General features: G+C 42.8%; 3 protein-coding genes across 15 annotated transcripts in view; all 3 read left to right on the forward strand.

The window, feature by feature from the left end:
* Positions 1-13,839, forward strand: part of LOC119548759 (pneumococcal serine-rich repeat protein) — a 39,478-nt gene extending 25,639 nt beyond the window's left edge. For 4 of the 12 annotated variants that reach the window (XM_037856290.1, XM_037856289.1, XM_037856287.1 and 1 more), the window contains exons 3-12: positions 2,421-2,957; positions 4,807-5,129; positions 5,202-6,573; positions 6,890-7,196; positions 7,256-7,411; positions 7,761-8,456; positions 8,733-9,433; positions 9,862-10,525; positions 11,380-12,610; positions 13,170-13,290. In XM_037856290.1, coding sequence (XP_037712218.1) covers positions 2,421-2,957; positions 4,807-5,129; positions 5,202-6,573; positions 6,890-7,196; positions 7,256-7,411; positions 7,761-8,456; positions 8,733-9,433; positions 9,862-10,525; positions 11,380-12,242 — 5,619 coding nt within the window. In that variant the 3' untranslated portion in view covers positions 12,243-12,610; positions 13,170-13,290. Of the gene's footprint in view, positions 1-2,420; positions 2,958-4,806; positions 5,130-5,201; positions 6,574-6,889; positions 7,197-7,255; positions 7,412-7,760; positions 8,457-8,732; positions 9,434-9,861; positions 10,526-10,615; positions 10,683-11,379; positions 12,611-13,169 lie in introns of those variants that run through there. The other 8 variants (XM_037856296.1, XM_037856292.1, XM_037856297.1 and 5 more) reach the window with 8 other exon arrangements.
* A 325-nt stretch (positions 13,840-14,164) lies between these two features.
* On the forward strand, positions 14,165-17,631 carry LOC119548761 (CD63 antigen). 2 transcript variants are annotated; one of them, XM_037856300.1, is made up of 4 exons: positions 14,165-14,302; positions 15,164-15,254; positions 16,542-17,144; positions 17,387-17,631. In XM_037856300.1, exons 2-4 carry the CDS (start codon positions 15,186-15,188, stop codon positions 17,459-17,461), a joined length of 747 nt encoding a protein of 248 aa, XP_037712228.1. In that variant the 5' UTR covers positions 14,165-14,302; positions 15,164-15,185; the 3' UTR covers positions 17,462-17,631. The 2 variants fall into 2 exon arrangements, with proteins under 2 accessions (XP_037712228.1, XP_037712229.1); XM_037856301.1 differs by lacking the exon at positions 14,165-14,302 and adding an exon at positions 15,029-15,090.
* A 1,265-nt stretch (positions 17,632-18,896) lies between these two features.
* LOC119548479 (tetraspanin-6) lies at positions 18,897-23,262 on the forward strand. Its single transcript, XM_037855750.1, has 5 exons — positions 18,897-18,933; positions 19,040-19,151; positions 20,280-20,468; positions 20,733-20,903; positions 22,626-23,262. The coding sequence occupies exons 2-5, from the start codon at positions 19,071-19,073 to the stop codon at positions 23,109-23,111; spliced, it is 927 nt and encodes a 308-aa protein (XP_037711678.1). The 5' UTR covers positions 18,897-18,933; positions 19,040-19,070; the 3' UTR covers positions 23,112-23,262.
* Positions 23,263-24,256: the final 994 nt, after the last annotated feature.

Raw genomic sequence — 24,256 nt, forward strand, 5'->3', positions numbered from 1 at the left:
CAGCCTGCACATGCCACCCTGAACTAAAACGGCGCAGCCAGCCGGAAAATCGGCGAACAGGCGAAAAGAGGTCATCGGTAGATGGACAGGCAGGCACACACATATTGCAGCGGGCACTGTACAGTAAATTGCAAGGCATTACGGAAAAGCGGACCCAGATCGCCGAGTCTCCTTCTGACCATCGTGAGAAACTCCGGCAGAACGTGCATGGCCCGCGGGTGCCAACTCGGCTTATAATTTATGTCTGCCACGCTATTCTGCACTCTTTTTCTCAGTCACAGTCCCAAGGATGAGTGTGACTTTAGGGAGCCGCTGAAATTATTATGCATTGTCGGTTGCCCTCGGGTCATTGGGAAGCTCGAAGAGACGGACGCCGAATCAAAATCAGCAACCTACCAAGCCAGACTGAAACCGAACCGAAGTGAAGATAATAAGTGAAACCCCCTGATTGAGAACTTTGGAAGGGATAACCCTGAACTCAAGTACAGTGCATGGCAGAAATATGAGGCTACGGTGGTTTTTACATTATATCTCCTACTAGTATTCTATAGAGAGTATTATACGTTGATATACGAAACAAAACCACAAATCAGTGAAAATATGTTACATGAATATGCACGTACATCGTTATTCTTAAACCCTTTAATAAACAATTCTTTGTTCAGCAACCCGAGCAAATTCCCATCTAATCAAGCTAATTACAACGGTAGAGCCACAGGCATTATCTGCGCCATTCGCCAAGTTATGAGTTACAGCACCGAAATACTAGACCCCAAGTGAGAACCAAGAACTTTGAGGTGACTCAACCCTCAACTCGGATACAATATGCATTTTGCTTTGTTTCGCCCAGCTTGGAGAACATTCAAATTTTTATATTCCATAAAAACAATGCTGCACTTTGACTCATAGTCAAATGTGCGGCTGCATTTTGGTCATTGACACGAATACTCGGCGAACTGGACACCGGCAGGTTAAAGTTTTCATTTGGAGCATATTATGCATTTTAGCACTATAAATCATCAATGCAATCGATTGCCCCAATCGATCTTTTGGGCCGGTTCGAGTGTGGTTTTTATTTCATTTTATGTTTCCTTCCTTCGATGGTGTGTCATGGCACGATCCAATGAACGGATCTGCTAATTGTTAGAGTCTTTGCACGGTCAAAAAAATAGGCGTAGATAGATAGATAGAAAATCTTTTTTAAAATAAAATTGCACAAATATTACAGTACTATGCTTCAACGAGACACTATTTATTTTTTAATTTCTGAAACTTCTATCTTTCTAAAACTTGATTTAAATGCTCTGCAAGTAAACCAGCATGTTAGGGGCCGTCCATATACCACGTGGACAGATTTGGGGGGAGGGGGGGTTCGTCAAAAGTCCTCGATTTTTCACGAGGGGGGAAGGGGGGTCGAGGTAAATGTCCACGTGGACATAGTAAAAATTTAATTTTAACCTTTATGTTATTTATTCCACTTTTAAATTTTAATTTAAAAAAAATTTCAATAAAAAAGTCCACGTGGACAAAAATTAGGGGGGGGGGGGGGTTAGTTAAAAATCCACGATTGTCCACGAGGGGGGAGGGGGGTTCAAAAAGTGCTTAAAATTTGTCCACGTGGTATACGGACGGCCCCTTATTTGTATGTTCTAAAGAAACTATTTCTTTGAGTGCATGACTACAAAAGGGTGCAGTTGCTATTGCAATTGCAGTTGCTCTCAAGAGTCTTTTGATTTGTGGCTGGCGTTTGGTCACGTGTGCCGAGCGGGCGAACTAAGCACGCCCAGCTGTCGAGATAAGAGGCATCTACCCATTTTGGTGGGGGAGGGGCTTACACGTATAAGGGGGAAAGGGTGGCTTGACGGTCAAGTGTTTCGTCTGGCAACTTTCATACGCCCCGTTGCCAACGGCCGAATGCCGTGCGACATAGCAACTTTACGCCCCACATGGGACACACCCACACCCATACTGAAATTTAGACAGTCACATTGGAATCGCTTGTCATTGTTTTATTTATCTTAGTTTTTAACAGATTTGAATGTTATTATGAGAAAGGAATCGATATAACAAGGCATTTGTTGACGTATTAATTATATCAGGCAGACTTGCGAGTACTTAGCTCGCTTAGGTTAGGCTGAATATAAGACGATGTGTAGATGTAACCTGCAATCCTTGAATGTAAGTATGTATCTCAGATTGCTAATGCTAAGCCATACATATAAGCAATAAGTAATGTAATATGGAGCTAGGAAGCCAGTTGAAAACTACACCAAGTCCCACTTAAACATTCAGTCGTACTAAAATCCTAATACTTAACACAAGCCGCCACTGTATTATCGTAGACCCTTGCCCGACTCCTCGATCTTCCACTCATTATCCTGCCACCACTGAACCCCACTCTCTCTCCGATCTCTCCCCAGATATCCGACTCCCAAAACATCTCACAGCCGAACGGCACACAGCACACGCAGCGCAAACAGTTGGAGGTGCTGAAGGCCCGCACCGCCAACGGCGCCGTGCAGGTGATCCGCACCCAGACAGTACAAAAGAGCTCGTCCTCGTGGTCCTCCTCCGCATCCACCACAACCACATCCACCACCCACCTCCGCACGAGTAACAGCAATGGCCAAGATCCCCCCCTCATGCCCACTATCCTGTCCCCAACCGACCAGGGTGTTGACATTTGCGAACTTAGCGACGACTGCAGCCTCAGTGGCAGCGATGCTGGCATCGTTCGTACCGCATCCGCATCCGCAGTCACATCCTCATCCGCCACTGCCTCCGCCTCCACATCCGCATCCGCACTGAGCCGGGAGCTCATCGACGATCATGTTGATTTTGTTGTGATTAATGGCGGCGCGAGCGATCAAGAGGACGCTGCCGACGAGCATTTGCAAAAAGGCGGCCACAATTTGTTACCCGATACGGCGCCGAGTCTTAAATTGAGCAATCTAATGGTAAGTCGCCTGGGCCAGGTTCAAATGCGGCAGTCCGCAGTCAGGGTCTTGCTTCTACTTGCTACACGGGTAACCACTGAAAAATATCTTGTGCTGCCCAACATAGTATTTCCAAAAGTATATAGAAGAATTGTTTAATCTAATATTATTTCTCAAGTACTCAATTTTCACATAACAAACTACTGTCGCATTACGGACCCAAGATCTATAGAATCCGTTCAATGCATTTTAAAGGTATCAACATATTCAGAATAAGAAAATTAGCAGGTAAACAAAATGCAATACTGGCATTGCAAAATATTGCAGTTTGACCACAGTCATATCTCCGTTTTATTTACTCAGTGTAGTTCGCTTTGTTTAGTCAGCTCATTAGCATGATCCAATGTTTTCTTTCTTCCATCCCGTTTTTACATTCGCCATATTCGAGGAGTAATCCTGTGACCATGACCATGTGAACAGTCGTCGAATGTCTTGTTCGGAGGAAAATGCTTGGCTCTGAACCCCTGGTAAGATCAGGGAAACATGTAATGAACAGGGGCCTAGAAAGTACTAATGAATAAGAAAAAAATTGTTACAATTTGAAATGGCCTTAGCATTTATAAGAAAAGGGGGCAACTACTTTGTATGACGTAATGAGTGAGCCTATTGGTTTATACATCACCCATAAATTATCTATGTTTATCAACCATACATTAATTTAGGGGATTTTATACTAAGATGAATTCGTGCTTGCCAGAAAAATTGGGTGTAAGTAAATGGAAGTGTCGTTCAAGAACACAACTTCCCAAAAAAATAGAAAAATGTCAGATTTTCTGCAATTGGTCAGAAGCCATATATCAAACTAAATCTCTACAAACCGTCTGGTTCTGCAGAATCTTTGACTCATCAATCGAATCGAAATCGAATGGATATAAAATATTTAATAATAGACCTACTCACAGAGGCGGTGCTTAGCACTTCAGCTGGACATTTGGGTCATGACCACAAAGGAAATTTGTACGCCAACTCTCCCAAAACGCGATTCCCTCATTGGGCCGAATGGTAAAAAGTGTCTAATTATTGGGCAACAAAAAAGAGATGCGAAAGTGTCTTGAGACAAGATCAACGCCCACAGTCACTTAAAAATTATTCTCATCAATCTTGCTCCGAAAATTTCTCCGAGGCATTTCGTTTTGTTTCTTAAACTGCTAAGCTTGGAACAAAATAAACACACTGAAAACACACTTTATTGAGAAAAAAGATTTATATTATTTTATATCGGAAATCCATGGAGTATTTGTTAACGTAAATTATAAAGAAATATCGTAAATTCTTTTTCCGCAAATTAAATATTTCAAGTCATTTATGTCATTATATTTACTGTGCTTAATTTACCATGGCTAGCAACATTAAGCCCCTTTATTAGCACTTATTAAGAACCAAAAAAAAAAAATCTGCATTATTCTAAGCTCTCTATGGAACTATCTATGTATCTATTGGATCTCAATTTATTCTAGGACCTAATACCCATCTAACCATTTGCCTCCAATGCGGAAGTTAATTTGCCATGGCTTATTTAGCACCCAAGCTGCTGTGTGCGCCTTAAATGCGACTTAAGAGCTCAGCTTCCTTAAGCAGTTCCTGTCAAACACTGCACCCACTCCTCTGTAGCATAACACTTCCAGTAACAACGGCATCAGTAACAATAACCATACGAAAGACACCCGCACTCGAGATCACCATATAGCTCGGCTATATAATGCGCTCAGTCCGACTGAGCTCTTCTTTGTGCTTGATTTTGATTTTGTTGATTTTTCGTTGGATTTTGTTTTTAATTTTCGCCCCTCGCTGTTGTGCTTGCCATTTACAGAAAAGCAGTTCGAGCATTTCCAGCCAGAGCAGCAACAATTCGAACTTAACAACTGCAGCTCAGGCGAGCAACACCCACAGAAGTACGGGCAAAATAAGCCTACATGCAATTGTGGGACCAGAATCATCATCATCATCATTATCATCATCGTCATTGTCAGCGGTTTGGGCCAAGCAGGCTGACTTATATGGCCAACTCCCAGGCGGCGTGGGTGGTTCTGGTGGTGCTGGTGCTGGTGATGCTGACGTAGCCGTGGCCCCGCCAACGCAACTTCGTGATTTGGAAAGTTTCCGGCATTATAACGATGACGACGACGATCTGCGGTAAGTAACACAGACATTTCTGTCCATTGAACGATCGGCCCTGAATGCAGCAACACATCCTCTCTGAAACAGACTCACCGCTCGTCACCAGCGCCGTCAGCAGGTGTCCCAGTCGGTCTACGCCCCTCCAGTGCCCTCGATAGGATCCAGTTTGCTCCAGCGCTCCCGCTCCATTTCCACGGATGATCTCAGCAACGACTGGGAGCGAGAGGACGCCGCCGAGCAGCCGGTGGGCGAGTGGCGCAGGGTCAGCAAGCTGCGTCGCTCCTTCCAGTCGCAGGATCACTACAAGAGTCCGGGCCCCTCGACTCGACCTCGGCCCCTGGATCTGCCGGGAAACTCGGTGAGCGTGGCCCGTTTGCGGGCGGAACTGGAGAACGGACGTCGCCTGCACACGGCCATGCGGAACAATCACGTGGACCTGGCCGCCCTAGACAACATATTGAACACGCCGTCGGCCAAGCCCACAGTGGCCAAGAGGAACACCTTCCTCACCGCCGAGTCTCTGCAGGAGATACGCGGCAAGCTGAAGAAGCTCTCGGACGAAAGTCTCTACAAGGAGGACTTCCTGGCCTACCACCAGAAGAAGCCAGTGGCGGTGCGGGAGATCAGCGTGGAGCAGGTAGACCCCTCGCCACCGGCTCAGCCGACCCCATCGGCCTTTCGACCAGTCCATAACACCCACAGCCTGGAGTCCCGCCAGCGGCAGAAGGACACCAGTTCCAGCGAGTGGCACTTGCGGCGCAAGTCCTACGGCTTCGAGAAGATGTCGCCGCCCGAGGATAAGAGCATCTTCCGGGTGGATGCATCCACGGATAGTGGCCTGGGCAGATCCGGTGAACAGCTGGGCAACTGGTCGCCCACCGAAAGGGAGCGGGAGCGGAACGAAAGGAATGCGACAGCGGCACACCAGCACGGTGGAACCATCGTGCACTTTGGCCGGTCCCTGAAACCCGCTATCCCATCATCATCGGCCAGTCCCACAGATGGAGAGCTGAGCAAGCGGCATTCGATAGCCGTGGAGGAGACCTGGCGCGACGTCCGCAAAACATCGCAGGTGCATGTGAACGGAGGAACCGCCGTCTCCAGCCACTCCAACACCACCAGCCACCTGCACAAGGGCAGCGCCCAGAAGCGAGTGGAGTTTTGCAAGACGGAGGTGCACTTTGCCGCCGAATCGGGTCGCGTTAATATCGTGGAGACCGATGGCAAGCCGCCGCCCACGCAAAACTTTCGCCGACGCCGCCGCTCCACAACCGCCAGCGGTCCGCTCCAGAGTCTGGTTAAGTCAGCCAGTGCCGGTTGTTCCGGCGGTGGCACCACCACGCAGACCAGCGAGGTGACCCACTTTGGCGACCCCGTGGATCGTCGCAAGACGATAGCCACCAGCACCGTGGCCTACCGAGCCACACTCATGGATCCGCCGGAGGTGGTTAGCCAACCGGTGAGTACTCTGCCAAAATAACTAACTAGTCAGTTAATTTCGAAATTGATTTGATATGGTTTTACTTTTAAAGATGCCTTATTAAGTATCTTTACAAGTAATCCCTTTAAATATAAGGATTGCCTTAGGAACCTGAAATTGATTATTTTGGACGATCCTTGAAGATGTACACTGGGGCTTACTTTCTTTTTTAGGGCCAAAGTATAAGCCCATTATATATTTCCGTTTGATACCCATAATGGTTGTGCTATTTTTATAAAAAGATAAATACATTAGTGTAGATAACCGAAATAATTTTATCTTTCTGTTTTGGCAGATATCCAGTAGCAGTAGCAGCACCACGAGCAGCACCCAAGTGACGGTTACCACAGTGGACAAGCCGGTGCGTGAACCACGATACAGTCTGATCGAGTCCACTTCCCGGAACAGCTACACCTCCACCAGTGGGGTGGATACCACGGACAACGAGACCGATGAGCTGTCCAGTATTCGGGGGATCCTGAAGAACAAACCAGTAAAGCCGAAGCCCTACCACCTGGGCGAAAACATCGAAAGCGCCGATGTCCTGTGGAGTGTGCCGGCCATGAAAATGGATCGGGAAAGCCCCTCAGCTAGGGATAGTGGTAAGCAGTCCCCAAAATCCTCCAATGTAATTTGTATTTATGAACTGAAATCCAAAAAGGAACCATCAGTGACTCACCCGTTAGCCCCAAGTCGGTGGCCGAAAGGATTCGCATCGTGGAGCAGCGCCAACAGCTGAAGCAACCCTCGCCGGGCGGCAATGGATATTCCACCAAGATCAACGTGAGCCTGGGCTCCGAGGATTGGACAGAACCAGGTTGGCACTTTAAAAATACCCCCAGTTATACTTAGTTGTACATTTGATTAGCTAGTTGGAATGCCCGTAGTTTGTAGTACCTTGTCCACTGAAAAACTTTGTATTATCTAGTCTACCTGGGCTTAGCCATGGACTCCTCTACTTGACTCGAACTCTCTGAACTCTGAATTGAATTTGTAATGCATGTTGCGATCTCTGACTGCCGCTTCTCTAAACCACATCTAATGCCACATCTAACACCACTCGCTAAGCTCAGCCCGATAACCACGCTCTAAAACATACAACCAAAACGAAAGAAACATGAATTACCAAACCCACCAACGACACTTTCCGCACATTTCCCACACAGGCACCGCCATGCATCATCATCCCAGTCCCAGCTCGAAATACCGCCAGTACCGACGTCCCAGTGCCCAGGAGCTGTTGCTGGAGGATCTGCGCCAGCATCAGCGCATCCTGGACGAGGGTCTGAAGTCCACCTCGCTGATCATGAGGACCATGCGATCGGCCAGCGAGTTCGATGAGGCCATGCGTCGCTTGAGCATAGCTTCGATTGAGTCCGCTCTGGTGCAACCCACGATTGTGGTGCCCACGCCCATGTTGCGATCGCACAGCTACCAGGAGCAAGGGTCGGGGTCCTACTCCCCCACGCGGCGTCCCTCCACCGTGTCCACCACATCCATAACGAGCAGCGATCTCTTCGGCAGTGCCTTGTACGACTCCCTGCCCCGGACTCCGCTGGCCCCTCCACGCCTCAAGCTGCTGGGGAACACCCAAATCCCGGTCAGCCAGCAGTTGACCCAGCTCCGGAGGCTCTACGATGCCGCCGAGCAGGATCCGGAAGACAGTGCCGACGAGGAGGTGAAGCGGTACTTCCGGGACAGCAACAGTGACAGCGGGGGAGGAACCCAAGGGAGCTCCTCGCCAGACCAGCAGCCAACGGAGTCCTTCAAGGGCAGCGAGTACTCCAGCAGTTGGAGTCGCCTCAAGGCCAAGCGAACAATCTGGAAAATCGAGGCACAAGATCAAATGATTCAGCGAGCAGGTAACGCCTGCTAAATAAAACACAGAGACATGCAGGGTTGAGTTAGAGGAGTTCCATTTAGGGAGAACTTTAAAGTAAAATTTTTTTTTAAAAATGAATATCGTTTTATGTTTTCTAGTTCGGGAAATAAGCAATTAAAATATAACTAAAAAACTGTTTTGAATATAAGTATATGTATACCTATTTATCAGTGTTTGCAAGCCAAATCAAATGATACTTCAAGTTTTCATTGTTTTATTAATTTACTTACTCAAAACTTTGTAATTACCCTTCCAGATCTTCCCAAGTCCAATGTGATGAACATATCGCTCCATGCTCCCCGAATCGAGAAGCCCAAGGCCGCGCCCCCAACCCTTCGAATTGGCCAGCTTATTCCCGTTGCCAAGCCAAGGACACTGTTCATTCAGCCGCAAGTCCAAACGCAGAACATCGTTGATAATGGCGATGAATCGGGCAGCGAGTCCTTGAAGATTGTAAAAGAGGCACGCGGTGCTCGCAAGCTGCGTGAACATGAACTCTCCTACTTTGGAGTGCAACAGAAGCAGCAGCAGCAGACCAAACTCTCGACCACCACCACGAACCCCAGAAGGACACTGCCCAGCCGCAGCAAAATGGACCACAGTGATGAGACCAAGGACAGCAGTAACACCCACGCCCACACCCACACCAACACCACGACCACTACCAAGTGGCAACTGCTCAACGATCGACCCGACCTGCTGAGGCACAGCAGTCCCCAGCAGAACGACAATGGACCGACCAACGACTACGACCAGGATGATGGCGACCTCGATGAGGACGAGGAGCACTGCTACGAGAACATTGCTACCGAGCTGACCACGACCTTCAGGGTAAAATCGCCCTCGCGTTCCCCGGACCGATCCCGATCGCCAGGCAGCTACGAGCGGAAGACCGACCTGCAGAGGGACGCTCAGATCCTGAGCGAAATGACCCGCAACGCTGATCAGACTTTGAAGGTTAGTGAAATGGAAAGCGGTAGTAGCCATTAAAATTAATCAAAATTCGAATCTTATCAAGGGCGCCTTACATAAACCTAGAACTTCAAAATCACTTTTAAATGCCATTTATTCTACAAGAATGCAGCGATGGTCGTCTTTCTACATGAACTCGATGTACCTGACTTTGAAATATGTTTTTGCATACTTTTAGACACCTAAAATTCCTATTTAAGGAAATCTGTGCCTTGTTTAAACTATTTACTATTTGGCTCGCATTCGATAAACATAAAAGGCTTACAATTAATGTTTAGTAATTTTATTTTCCCAATTTTGGATACGTTTTTGGTAAACAGAAACTAACTGCTGATTAGGTTAATAGAAACATTTAAGAATTTTTAGTCTATAACTTCAACTCTGATCCAGTAATAACACTACTATTTATACAGGCTCTCTCCGATGAGGCAGCCATCAAGGATCAGCGGCGCAGATCCTGTTCCCTGCAGCGTCGCAGCGCCAAGCCCCTGGAAACCATTGACGAGAAGGTGAAGGCTTACCCCCAATCGATGGGCGTGGCCCGCGGCACCTTCGCCTCGGAGGCACGTCGCAACTCCCGGCAGTCCACTCCGTCGCCATCGAGGGCACGCAGCTCATCCCAGTCGTCCATCGAGTGCTGTCCGCGTGATCGATCGCGCTCTAGCTCGCGGGAGTCAATGACCCACGGCGGTGGGTCCTCCGATGACCAGGTGGCCAACAAACAGCGAGCCGAGCGTCTGCGCATGCGCACCCCCAAGCGAGAGAAATCGCGCCACGAACCAATCGAAGTTCGAATCAACCGGCACAGCAGTAAGCCAAGGAGCGGTTCGGGTGCCACTGCAGCAGGATCATCTTCCCTGGAGTCCAAGCGGAGCTCACATCACAGTCGCCACAGCCGGGAGGTGGATCACTCCACCGAGACCAAGACCTCCTCTTCCAGCCGCTTGATGAGATCTTCCCGGGTGGCGGACGACAGCCGTCCGAGACAGAGCAGCCATCGGGATCGGGAGAAGGAACGCGATCGGGAACGCTCCCGAGGAACCGAAAAGCACCGCGAAGAACTCACACGATCCAGGGGTAAGTTATAACAAGACTCCTGCCCGCTATTCAAACAGGATCAAAACGAGTGCTATATGTATCCGGTTAATCCGATCGTGTCTCTTGCAGAACTTCTTGTTTTGGGCTTGCTCATTATGGGTGCCACACAGCCGCAGAGGCTGAACAAACGTTTTAGGTTCGCCAAATGAGTTTCAGTTGCGATCAGATCGGTTAACACCTAAACATCACACTTGAGCACAAGCAATTATCTTTGAGCGAGGTTTTCTCGCTTGGTCTTCGTCAGCACACTTAGATTTCTTTCACACTCACAGAAAGACACGATTTTAATAAAAACTAATAAAGTTCAAATTAAATTTAGCTAGGATAAATTTCAACATTTCTAACACCTTTGAGGACTTAGTTGTAACACAGTTAACACAGTAAAAAGTTAAACAAATGTTGTTAAAACCATTTAAATAAAAGATAAAACTGAAATGCAACAAGATTAATTCGAAATGACAATTTCGGAAGTTAATGAAGTATTTTTAGTTATATTACATCTAAATTCACACACATATCTACACAAAGTATAGAAATCTAAACGTATAAGTTTCGTGTTTTATTTAACAGACTTATAAAGTTCAACATCACTATTGAAATGCCGAATTAAGCTTTTAGCTTCAGCATGTTTTTTGTTAAACATTCATTAAACCTTAAAGTTTTCTAAAGACCGTTTCCTAGTCCGTATGGTAAATAAAAAGCATGTTTAATGTTCTAACCTCCCACGTTTTCTTCGGTTAAAACCTAATTCTTTATTAGCATATGATCGAGAGAACGACCCATAAGCTCAGTTTTCAGTTGAAATTGACAATATTCCCTATTTTCCGCTACAGGTCACTCCAGTCGCTCTAGGCACAGTGAGCACCCGTCGTCGGGAACCCGGGAGAGCAGTCGGCCAAGTAAGACGAGATCGAGTCGCAGTAGCCACGACTCAACGACGGCACACAAAAAGTCCTCAGCGACAGGCACGAGCACAACAGCCAGTTCGAAATCATCGAAAACCACAACGCATAAACCATCCGCATCAGCCAGCACCACAGCAACAGCACCAACCACATCGCACCACGAACTGACGTACGTATACGTAACGAATTTAGCCAATACCCATACCGAAACCAGCGAGGAGTCACCAGGAAAACCACCCGAAAGTGCCTGGGAACCAGTTAACGAGGCTGACTACGCCAGTATCGATGAGGTGGAGGTGTCGAAAACACCTCAGCCCCCGCCGCGTAGCAAACGGAAGAGATCTCTGATACCCGTTCCAGTGAATCAGCCCGCCAGCTATGAGTATCGCACCAAGCTGCAGATGATACCGGCCAGCTACTCGAATCAGTCCACCCTGAGGTGTCGCAGCCTGGCCCGCAAGAAACCCTCCCTGAAGGCCACCCAATCGACCAGCTCGAGTTTCGCCTTCCTGCCCTATTTGCCTGCCAAGCGGAACTCGAGTGTTAGCTATGTCTATGACAACTACCTGCTGTACGCCACCAGCGAGGAATTGGGAAAGTCGGAAAAACTGCGTCCCTATCAAAACAATCTGAGCAATGAGCATGCGCAGCTTTTTGGCGGCGGTGCGCCAGGGGCGGTGGCCAGGGAGGGGCGTGGTCGCCTGGGCGGCTGGCCAAGGAGGCTGAAAATGCGGCAAGTTCGCAGCAGTGTGTCCACCCACCAGCCCTTTGGCATCTGCACATGTTCATAGTCAGCGCGGGAAAGCCCTCAAGAAACCAAAAATCAGAATAAATAAATATATTACATATTTCTTGGCAGCCAGGATCTCGTCACCAAAACCACACACATCCAAATAATCCCAAATGCACGAATACGTTTGATATCCCACTGCCTGGCCGACAGCGAACTGCATTTTCCTAACCCCAAAAACCACCCAACCACTGTGTTCCCCCTACTAATACTAAAACCCCAAAAATAATACTCAAGTGTGAGAGATTTTAGTTTGTTCACTTTGATTATTACTTGATTCGGAGCGCACACACAATCAAAAACTCGGCCAAAGCACACAAGCACAAAAGAAAAAGGGCCTATCTGGGTTCTGTTTTTACTTCTCACAGCGTAAGCGTTTTGTTCCAAATTTCGTTTTCTTTTATAACCCTCAGTATTGCATGTTGGGTTTTATGGGAAAGTAAAAGAAGTGGTTTGGAAGTGGGTATAACTGATTTCACCTAATCTCCAGACTATCAAAAGTAGCGTTATATAAAACCTTTTGTTCAAAAACAATCCAAACTCAACCAATTACCATACTTAAATATTTTAACCACTTAGTTTTCTTAATATTCAATTACTAATCTCACACCACTTAAACTTCTAACCTCATGCACACTGCGCTCTATCAGTAGAATCAACTCTAAAAACTGACTATGAACATGTTGCTGGACACCAGAAAAAACTCAACAGAACTCATCAATGAAATTGGATTTAAAAAAAACGAAACACAACATCAACAGCCTTGCTCTACTCTATTTTCTTTAGCAACTGGAACTACGTAGTTGAAGTAGAAATTTGGAAGTACTATCCTAAGAAAAACCAAAAACCGTAGAAAAACCACTAGAAACATATTAATAATCTTTGTAATTGAATCGTAAGTCTAACGGTCTGTTCTCTGTCTCCCCAGACACGGTAAAAGCACACTGAATGGACACCAACATCACCAGCACCAGCACAGCAGCAGCGGCAAGCATCAAGGATCTGGACATGGTCATCGGGAGCAGCCACATCACGTGCACAGCCTGACCACTTCGTCGATTGCGAACAGCAGACATCAGCGCGATCGCCACGGCAAGGATAGGAAGTAGGATACTACAAGGAACTCCAGCGAGAAAGCAACGAACTACTAAAAATAAACACCCAATTTAAAGATATATATCTACATTTGTAATACGTACTAACACCTGAACGACCAACCCAATTCGATGAGACTTTCTTTTGGTAATTTGCGAAATTTTCTGGCATTGTGAAAAAATTTCAAACAAATTACTCATGGTTGACGGATCCAAGCCTAACCGATTTACTAACTCTTCGATATTGCAGAATGTGACTTTGAAAATGTTCCAGTTCCCAGTTCCTGTTCGCATTTCCATACACATTTCCCCTCACCGCCACAAAAAACGCTTTGGCATTGCACTCGAAATTCAAGTATTAAAATTATGCCAGCAATTCCCCTTAATGAAACTAAAAACTAAACATATAAATAACAAATGATACTCATATATATTCTTCGATAGCATTTAGTATACGAAAAGCAAAAGTGAATGGAAATAAATATAATACATTTTTCAAATATATTTTTTTTGAACACAAGTGGCTTCCTTTAATAGGATGATGAAACGGGAGTGCAAGTACACAATTTAGATACATTTAAAAAGGTCGGTATTTCATTAAAGGTTATGTTTGTTGGAAAAACAATGAATTCAAAGTGATTTAATAAATCTGCCTCAAAAACCATTTACCTAAGCAAAAGACAAAATGGAAAACATCGCTCATGAAACTCGTTAAACTACGTGGAAGTTCTCTTTTCGCAGACCCGTGCTAACTCTGGGAAAAGCTTTTGGCAGCTTTTCCGCCAAGTACTTTATTATATATTTTACTTTTTATCACTAACTCACACCAATCAACGTTGTGATAGGTAGCAAAGCTTATGGGTGCTCGTAGTAATAATCCTACGTGAGCGTTCCGGTAAATGGAAGAGGCTCTCAGTTGTTGTCCAACTGCCGTCACGTCGAACTACAATTGTCCACTTTCTGTGCTGTGAGTAGAATGAAAAAGAATGAAAGCTGATAAAATAAATGTGAAGTGCCACTGCATTATGCTCCAATGGGGACACCGATAAGGAAAAAGCGTACATATCTATAGGAATATCTTTCAGTGCTCCACATTACTATGTTTTCCAACGAGTCTGGTGATTTTAGATACTCTGATCCACTGGTGTGACACATAAATGAGTCATCGGTATAGATTAAATAGCCAGGGAAACCTTTGGTATTTGGTTTCCTATCTAACAATATGAAGATAATCGTTATTATCAAACTTAACAAAGAGTATATGTGTGTTTTATAAAGTTGACTGCGGAAAACACCTGTATTGATGGCTGCTCAGACTTCGGGTGTTAATCAAATTAGTAACAAAGTTTGACCTCCTTTAAGATACTTTTTAAATTCTCTAGATTTTTTATTCACATTTTAAAATTGTAAAAGAAATACCAATATCACATTTGTTTTGTTTTTGCTATAAAATAAACTGCAAACTTTTTATCTAATTATAACGTATCTTATCGGTTTCAAAAGTTCGTTTATCTTGTCTGAAATGGCGGTCTAGGTAACATCAGCACATGAAAAACAGCAGGTAGTTGACCACATTTGGCTTAAACAAAAGCAGAGTACTATATTATTTACTGATAAGAAAAAAGTATATATATAGATTTTGGTTGATTAGAAGTAGAACCTTCCTTGGTGTCTTAGTTTGCACTTCGGTACACTTCATTTAACTTTCCCAATCGATTCGCAACGGTTGTGTTTAATTTTGTGTTCGTCCAAGAAGTTAGTCAAGCAGTCCTAGTTATAAAAATACTTTAATATTTAACAATGAACTTTAATACTATTGATTTTACAGAGCCTAAACTAAAAAAGGAACGATGTCGATTCTAACGGGCAGCGCCAATGCGGTGAAATATACGCTGTTTGGATTCAACTTGATCTTTTTGGTAAGTAATTGATATATTTTATTGTTTGGATGAGTCACCATTCAAAGTCCCTGATAATGAAGCTGGCGATTAGATTGGGCAAGTGATCAATCGTCACTGGTAACAGGGGAATCACATGTACGATCAATTCTATAAAGTAACAAGAAAGGAAGCTTACTTCGGCGCGCTGAGTTTTCTATACCCTTGCAGGTCGTTCACATGAGAGCATTGTATGTACAGAGCTTTTCGATTTTTAGAAAACTACAAAGAAAGAAAATGTTCCATTTCAATTTACTACCGTATACGTTTACCGAAAATGAAACATAACGATCTGTGTATTGTTTTGAAGTTATTTATCCGATCGTTCCTATGGCAGATATAAGATAAAGTAGTCCGATTTTTTTTAATTTTATTCAAAACTCTGAAATATTAATAGAATGACAGTCCCAAGAGTAGAAGTTAATATGTCAAAAAACACCAAAGTTAAAATTTTTTGAATTTTTTTTTTTAAATATTTTTTGTCTCTTATGGGGGTTATTGGATATAGTGGTCTGATCCGGGTCGTTCCGACTTATATACTACCTGCAATAGAAATAAGACTTTTGGGAAGGTTTTATCCCGATAGCTTTCAATCTGAGAGACTAGTTTGCGTAGGAACGGACAGACGGACTTGGCTAGATCGACTCGTCTAGTGTCAACATCACTATCAAGAATATATATATGGGATCGGAAATTTTCACTGCGTTGCAAACTTCTGACTGAAAACATTATACCCTCTTCAAGGGTATAAAAATACAAAATCATTCTGCATTGCGAAATAAATTGTTATGGGCATTTAATAAAACATACTAGAAACCTATACTCCATTAAAAAACATTCGTATTTTATTGGTCTTACAATGTCTGAAGAATCACGAGAGCATTATCTTGTCTAAATTTCAAACAACTGTCAACGTCGAAGACTATATAAACTTGTTTAGTTTAAGGGATAAATCATGCGCCAGCATCCGGGGGTATTGTCCCACTCGGGTTAAAAACTTAAAGCAACAAAAACATTAATTAATTAATTAATTACAATTGAAATATGTATTTTATTCGAAATTTTTTATTTTTACACAAAACATATTATATAAACGTCACAACCAAATCCTGGATCCGCCTCTGGAACAAATATTTAGTACATTTCGTGAAAATATTTGTAAATCAGCTAACTGTAACCAAATATTATTAGTTACCAAACATAAAACCCATTCTTGTTCAGACACTAAATGTTAAGATATTAATATCGATCATTTAATTATGCTCCCAGATTACCGGCATCATTCTGATTGCCGTTGGAGCCGGAGTTGGGGCCGTCTACACTGGCTATGAGCTCTTCCTGGCCGGCAAGTTCTTCTCGATCCCCACGTTCCTGATCGTGATCGGATCGTTTATCATCGTGATCTCGTTTTTCGGGTGCTGGGGTGCCCTGAAGGAGAACTACTGCCTGGTGCTCAGCTTCTCGATCATGCTGGCCATCATCTTTATCCTGGAGCTGGCTGCTGGCATTAGCGGCTATGTGCTGCGCAACGACGCCTCCAAGTTGATCCAAACATCGCTGACTACTTCGCTGAAGGAGTATGGTGGTGACAACCAGAATGCCACCACTCGACTCTGGGACGATGTGCAGCGGGAATTCGACTGCTGTGGTGTGACCTCTTACAGTGACTGGAACGTGACCTTCTCCGACGATCTGCTGCCCATCTCCTGCTGCACCGTTCCCGTGGGCGCTGTGGGCAGCTTCAACTGCTGGGCCAACGTGACCAGCGTCGACGTACGCCACGGGTACGGCTGCCTCGACGGATTCTCCAGCTACATTTCCGCCCACGCGGTCAGCCTGGGAGCGGCGGGCGTGGTCATCGCCATACTGCAGGTGAGTTGGTTCGATTTAGGGGTAGTCCTATCATGCTTGTGTAACTACATAAAGAAGACTAAAGACCTCGTTAAATAAGATCTGATAGTGAATGTATATATCCCTAGCAAACCAACAACTATGAAATTAAGTATTTTCAAGCTGCCCTTTTTTTCTACTTTAGCTAAGGGTTGTATTACAAATGAATATTCAACGTTTATTAAAAACCAAATACCAAATTTATGTTCCTTTCTTCTCACCAGTTCTTCGGAGTCATCTTTGCTTGCTATATCGCGCGTGAGATCAAGATACGCAACGGCATTACTGGCTTTATGTAAGTCCTAAGGATCTGGATTCTGTGCAATGCGAGACAGGAACTTAGGAAGCCAAGCTCAGCTGCTTACTTTTAAGACTTTATTAAACCCATGAATGTTTTTAGTCCTTTATTGAAATTTTCTTCTGCTTGTGTTAATAAAAATATAGTGTTTTGAACAAAAATTGTACCAAATTTATAGATTGTTTGATTTATAAAAGCTTATCTGGCATAATGGGTTTATATTGGTTGGATTATAAAAATCCAATCTTATCGATCCTATAGGGTATTGCGGTCTATATGATTGCATGTGCATTGATCTACACAATCAAATCGTTCGACCATATGTATATACTTATGAAATAAGTTAAGACACAAAAGTTTAACGATAAAGAATAATGCGCAGTAAATAGCAACTGATAACCCTGGACAAATATTAGGTCCCAAAAAACATACAATGTATTTATCTTTGGCGATGGAGATCGCGCTGGCCAACGCATCCAATATCCCTAAGACTGCAGAACATTAAGTTGCCTTCATAGTCTTTATATTCTAAATATCCAAAGAAGCCATATTTTTAAAAACCCTATTCCGAACCAATACAACTTTTGTTTCCCACCCAAGTCAGACAAACAGCTAGCACAGTTATGAGCAAGCACACCTGTGTTTACCTTTGAATAATTGAAGCTATTCGGAAGTGCAATGCGATTAAAAAATCGATAAAACATAGAAGTTGACTCACTTAAAACTGAATTTGAATCGATAATATACTCGATTGAGCGAATGGCCTTGACAAGTGAACTTGACCAGCAATGTATATTAAAATGAAGGGGAGTGTAGACGACACCTACTCTAGTAGATAGTTAGTTTGTCAGTTATACATAGTAAGTTAAATATAAGAAAAAAACTGAATATTTCATTGAGTCGCCCCAATATTCGATAACTTAGTTTACGTTATATTGCGAAAACTCGGCTAATGAGAACAAGGCAGTTGTTATCTTATCTGATATTTGTTTAACTGACAGACTAGAACAATTGCTGCCTGATAAGCTATCCAGAGAGTAGAAGTGCCAAGTGCACCGCAAAAAATGGAAAAGTTCCCAAAATCGTTTCAAAATAATATATGAAACCTATACGAAAACCTGATTGATGACCAAAATAACTTATGCAGGGTAGACCAAATAGTTAACGTTTTAACAGCCTATAAAGCAAATAATTATTTAAATGATTAGTTCAATAGTATTTTTCATTACTCATTTACAAAATTTATAACAATGCGGGAGCTACACAGGCTCTTAAATCTTTTATAGAATCTTTTGTGCTCAATCCTTGCGTAAGAATTTTCTCGCAGTGTAAGAGGGAGAGTGAACGGGAGTGGGTGGCAAGGCCGGACGGCCCCTTTCAGAGCGTGGGAGAGAGACCAACGACTCGCAACGAGTTCGTCGATTGCGTTTACCGTTTTGCCACTCAGTTCACGTGTGACTAGCAAAAGTTAAAGTACGTTCACTGGAAAGTCGGTCGGCGACACATTAAAGCGAGCGATATATACTATATCATTCCATATATCGGAATCTGCCTATACTAACACTTTTTCACATTGCAGCTGACATTCGAGCAAGAATTGGAATAGCAGAATGGCGAACCGGGACTTACAGCTGAATTCCGGCATGAAGTGCGCCAAATACATGCTCATCATCGTGAGCTTTATGTTTGCGGTGAGTTGATCCTGGATCTTAATCATTCAATATTGCTTTCCCATGAATCACAATTCCGCCATCTTGATTTATATTCCATTTTCTGCGTTTAGTTGTTTTATCATATAACACACCTATTCTTATCAGCCTTAGAGGAAAACAAATGTGTGGGTGTTGTTTTTTTGTGAATCATTTTGCGCATACGTAAGTCGCTTAAAAAATAAATAAGAGCAAACTGGGAAATCAGAAAGAGAGAGAAAAACAGGTCAAAAACAAATTAAACAATTTCTCTTACCAACTGTTTTCTGAAGCTTTTAAAAAGAAATAACATTAAGACTAAAATCTCTTGAAAGTATTTCGAATATATCGTTGGTAACAATAGATTTCGATTTCCATTCTTAAGAATTCAACTTTACTAATAATAATTGTAAGTAACTAATATTTTATTGTAATTTTTTTCCCATATTTCACCATTCTTTAAATAGCTCAGTTACCTTTAAAGTTTAAACAGTAAAACAATTACTCATTTTGATAAGATAACAAGACAAAAAGATATTTAACTGTGTTGGTGAAATCACATAAAAATGCGAGTGCATTTCCGTGCCAGGTAATATAATGTTTTACAACATTGTCTACAGGTAATTTTATTGTTGTTAATCAACAATTTTCAAATATTTACATACTTGCTTTTAAACAAACAAATATTTGTAAACTTGGAGGGGTGCAGCTGAAGCTCGAATGCTTTTAAAGTTTACAAATTATATTAGCAAACATAATGCGAAAAAAGTTTATCTCTGCAGTACACAAGTAATATTAGAAGAATTAATTAGTAGATTATTAAAAATCGAAGCAGTTTGCCAATGTTAGATCTTCTAGATTAGGTTTTTAGTTGATCGACATAATAATAATACCCACATATAGACAAAACAGTCTAAAATTAAGAAGTCATGTCCGAATGTTCTTAAATTGAGTCAAAATTGGTATTTTATTTTGTTAATTTGAGAATACTACTAGGGGGTCATTTTAAAAAACTCATATCGTCTTCTCGGTTGGGCCAGCTAGCCTTCAATCACGAAATGTCACACTGAGGATGCGGCCCCAAATAAGCTTTAGCATGCAATTCTTAACCCGTTTCCCCTTTCCTCGCAGCTAACCGCCATCTTACTGATAATGGTGGGAACTACCATCCAGACTATTTTCGGCGACTTCAGCCTGTTTATTGATGGACACTTCTCTTCGCCTCCGGCTCTCCTTATCGCCATTGGATTTATTCTGATCGCAGTGGCCACTCTGGGAGCTTATGGAGCCGTCAAGGAGAGTGTGATGGTCATTAATCTGGTGAGTGGAAGACCTTCAACTCAGTTTATAAATTTTTGATCGTTGATGCACTAACAGCAGTACAAGCAAGTTATATTATAATACTATTACTAAATAGTAAAAATATAATTCAAGTAAGATGTCCTATTGATGGGTGTACTATTTTGAGGAAGATGCTAGTTCTAGAATTAACATTAACTGCAGTTTCTTAGTAGAAATGAAATTATAGATTTGTTTACTATCTGTTCTGTGCAACTGTGGAATAATAGTCTTACTCCTCTTCAGTACGGAGTGTGCCTGTTCCTGGTTTTCATCCTTGAGGTTTCTGCAGCCATCGCCGCCTTCGTGATGCAATCCCAGGTTAGAGGCATGCTGGTCCGAACAATGCACCAGGCCCTGCAGGAATACGACAACGATCCCTATGTGGCAGCTGGAGTGGACTTCATGCAGTCTGGGGTAAGTTTAATAAATAATGTAACGTTTCCCTGCTCAAAAGAGACGCAGGTACAAAAACCACAAAGTAATGTATGAACAACAAATAAAATAATATCATTAAATTAAGGAATTGGCGTGATAAAAATAATCCATTTTCTTTTAAAAATTTGGTAACCTTCATAACTGTTCCTCGTAGAGTAGAGTAAAAGAGTGTATTATATTATATTTATCAAAAAATATGTAACAGGTGAAAGGAAACGTTTCCGACTCAAAAATGTATATATGTATATTCTGATCAGAATGACTAGCCGAATTGAACTAGCCATGTCTGTCCGTCCGTCCACAAGCAGCCCTAAGCTGTGAAGCACACAGTTTTGATGCTAAAAAAATATATATATAATAGATGTAAAAAAATAAAATATTAACAATAATAATCGAATCAGCTATCAAATTTAACTCATTAAATTATAGACCTATTTATTCAACTTCCGTCAAATGTTCCCTGAAAAATATTGAGCGCCCACTCTAATGCTAAATGTGTATGGCGCCCTCATTTGTAAAGATTTTATAAAAGTAACAATGAAGAACGCTATAGTCGAGTACCTCGACTATCAGATACCCGTTACTCAGCTAACGGGACCAAAGGGAAATGGAGATATGCTAGCAGCAAAGCGAGATTAAAATGCGCCACCTACCGGCGGTAGACAGATTTAAGCGTTATGGGCGTTAGAGTGGGCAAGGCAAACTTTTTTTTTAACAATCGATAGGTATTGACGAGACCAATACATTTCAGTTAAAATTTTTTATCTAGCATGAAAATTGTGGGCGTCATAGGCTTGGGCGGTTTGTGGGCGTAAGAGTGGGCGTGGCATATTCGCGTAACGAAATTGCGCTGCGTATTAGGCTACGGAATCTAAATCTGAGTTTCCAATTCACTATCTTTGATATTTTCCGAGATATCCACGTTCATACTTACGATTTATTGAAGTTTGTGGGCGGTTTGTGGGCTTGTGTGTGGCAAACTTTTTTTTGGGTCAATCAATAGGTACTGATGAGAACAACACGTTTCAGTTAAAATTTGTATTCTAGCATCAAAACTGTAGGAACCACCGTTTTGGGCGGTTTGTGGGCGCTACGTAAGAAGCTCAGGAATCTGCATGCCAAGGAATCTCAATAGCCTAGCTCTTATAGTTTCCGAGATCTCAGCGTTCATCCGGATAGACAGACGGACAGACGGACATGGCTAGATCGACTCGGCTAGTGATCCTGATCAAGAATATATATACTTTATGGGGTCGGAAACGCATGCTTCTGCCTGTTACATACTTTCCGACGAATCTAGTACACCCTTTTACTCTACGAGTAACGGGTATAAAAATGTGATTTTATTTCGTTCATCTACATATTCTGCAAATCGGACCATTCGTTTAGAAGAAACATTGTAATTGCCGCTAGGTTGCGCCCTCGCATTCTCAGAAAAAGTCGCCCTTTAACTGAGTAACGGGTATATGTAATCGAAGCACTTAATACAAATTTTTAAAGGCAAGTTTAAACAACTGTCGAACTTAAAGTCAAATTTTTAGGCATAAAGGCAAGGTTTAAAGGAACTTCGCCAAAATTGTTCAAAACAACAGAAGTTTATTTTCGAAAAATTGATTATAACTTACACAAAAGTATTACTCATTTAGTTAAAGAATTTTTATGAATATTAACTTATTCAATAATGTTTTCACTTGATTAAAGCTTGAGTGCTGCGGAGTGGATGAGCCGGAGGATTGGAAGGACTGCTACGGTCCCAACAAGAATTCGACACTTGGAGCGGACGACGTGGTCGTGCCCAACTCGTGCTGCGGTCGCCCGGGCGTGGATTTGAGCGACGCCAGCCAGGTGACCTGTCTTGAAACATTCGATTACGGCTGCTTCCGCAAGATGAACTTCATAGTGTCACAGAGCGCCATGTTAAACGCCACCGGAGCCACCACGGTGGCCTTTGTCCAGCTGTTGGGCGTCCTGTGCGCCTTCATGTTGGCCAAGACACTCCGCCGGAACAAGTCCATCCGCGAAGCCCGCCGCTGGCAGCTGCAGCAGAGCCTGGGCGTCCTCATCTCCGGGGGAAAGATGGGTCCGCCCCAGAACTCGGCGGTCACCGGCTACCAGCAGCTGGACAACGGCGAACTGGGCACCCAGGAACCCTACACCTACACGCCCCAGAGCCCCAGCGTTAACTAGGAGTCGATAATGATCGGAGCCCTATTTATACCACATAGCATACCCAAAGAGATCCGCTTGTAAATGTAACTTTATAATTTGTTAACTAAAAAATGTAGTAAAACGAAATAAACGCAGTTGTCCTAGGACTACTTGCTGAAGTTATCGAAGCAAATTATTGAGTAAGGAAAAACAATTTTTTTTAGTGATATCATATAAATAAAATTTCTGGCAAAAATAATATTTACGCAACCATATTTATAGCCTTGCAGAGGGTAATATAATTTCAGTCAGAGTATATTGCATTCGGAGAAAAGAATGTAAAATACAAGTAGTATGTATTTTAAAACCCGTTACTTGTAGAGTAAAAGGGTATACTAGATTCGTCGGAAAATATGTAAGCGCAGTGATCTCGGAAACTGTAAGAGCTCTATGAGTTTGGATAATAGATTTAGATTTCTTAGCTTCTGATTGAGCACACATGCCCATTCGAACGCCCACTTTGCTTAAGCATTTCCACATTTTTGAAGATTTTTATCATGTTTATCATTACCCATCTATGTACATTATGGCGGTCCAAAAAAAGGAAATATTGCTCTCACCCCTTTACATGGTTGATTCAAGTTTTCAAAAACAAAAATTTTTTGATTGAAATAGGCAGATGAGAGTAGGTCCTTAAAAATGTCCATACATGGTACAATCTTAAAAAGTTATGAGCAATTAAAGTTTTTGCAGTAGATGGAGTTGTTTGCGAAATCGAAAACTGTCGCTTTGGAGCCCACAATATTGACGCTAGATTTGCCAAAAGATGATTATATGTTTATAAGTGGCTAGCTGAATAACGGGTATGTAATAGTCTAGGCATTCGACTATAGCGTACTCTCTTGTTTTTATTTCTTTTCCGATTTTTTCGTTCCTACTTTTACTACCTGCAATAGAAAGAAAGTTTCAACCCGAAAGACGGAGGCACAGATTCACATGGCAAGATCGACTAGTCTAGTGGTGCTAATCAAGAATACATATGTATATATTCTTTATAGGGTCATAAATGTCTCCTTCACTGCGTTGCAAACTTCTGACTGACTGACATAAATATTGAACTGCTGTATAATATTTTATATGTTCAAGATCATAACATTATTAACTAATTATGTAAATAAAATATT

Source organism: Drosophila subpulchrella, chromosome 2L, assembly GCF_014743375.2.
Source record: "Drosophila subpulchrella strain 33 F10 #4 breed RU33 chromosome 2L, RU_Dsub_v1.1 Primary Assembly, whole genome shotgun sequence".
NCBI lineage: Eukaryota > Metazoa > Arthropoda > Insecta > Diptera > Drosophilidae > Drosophila > Drosophila subpulchrella.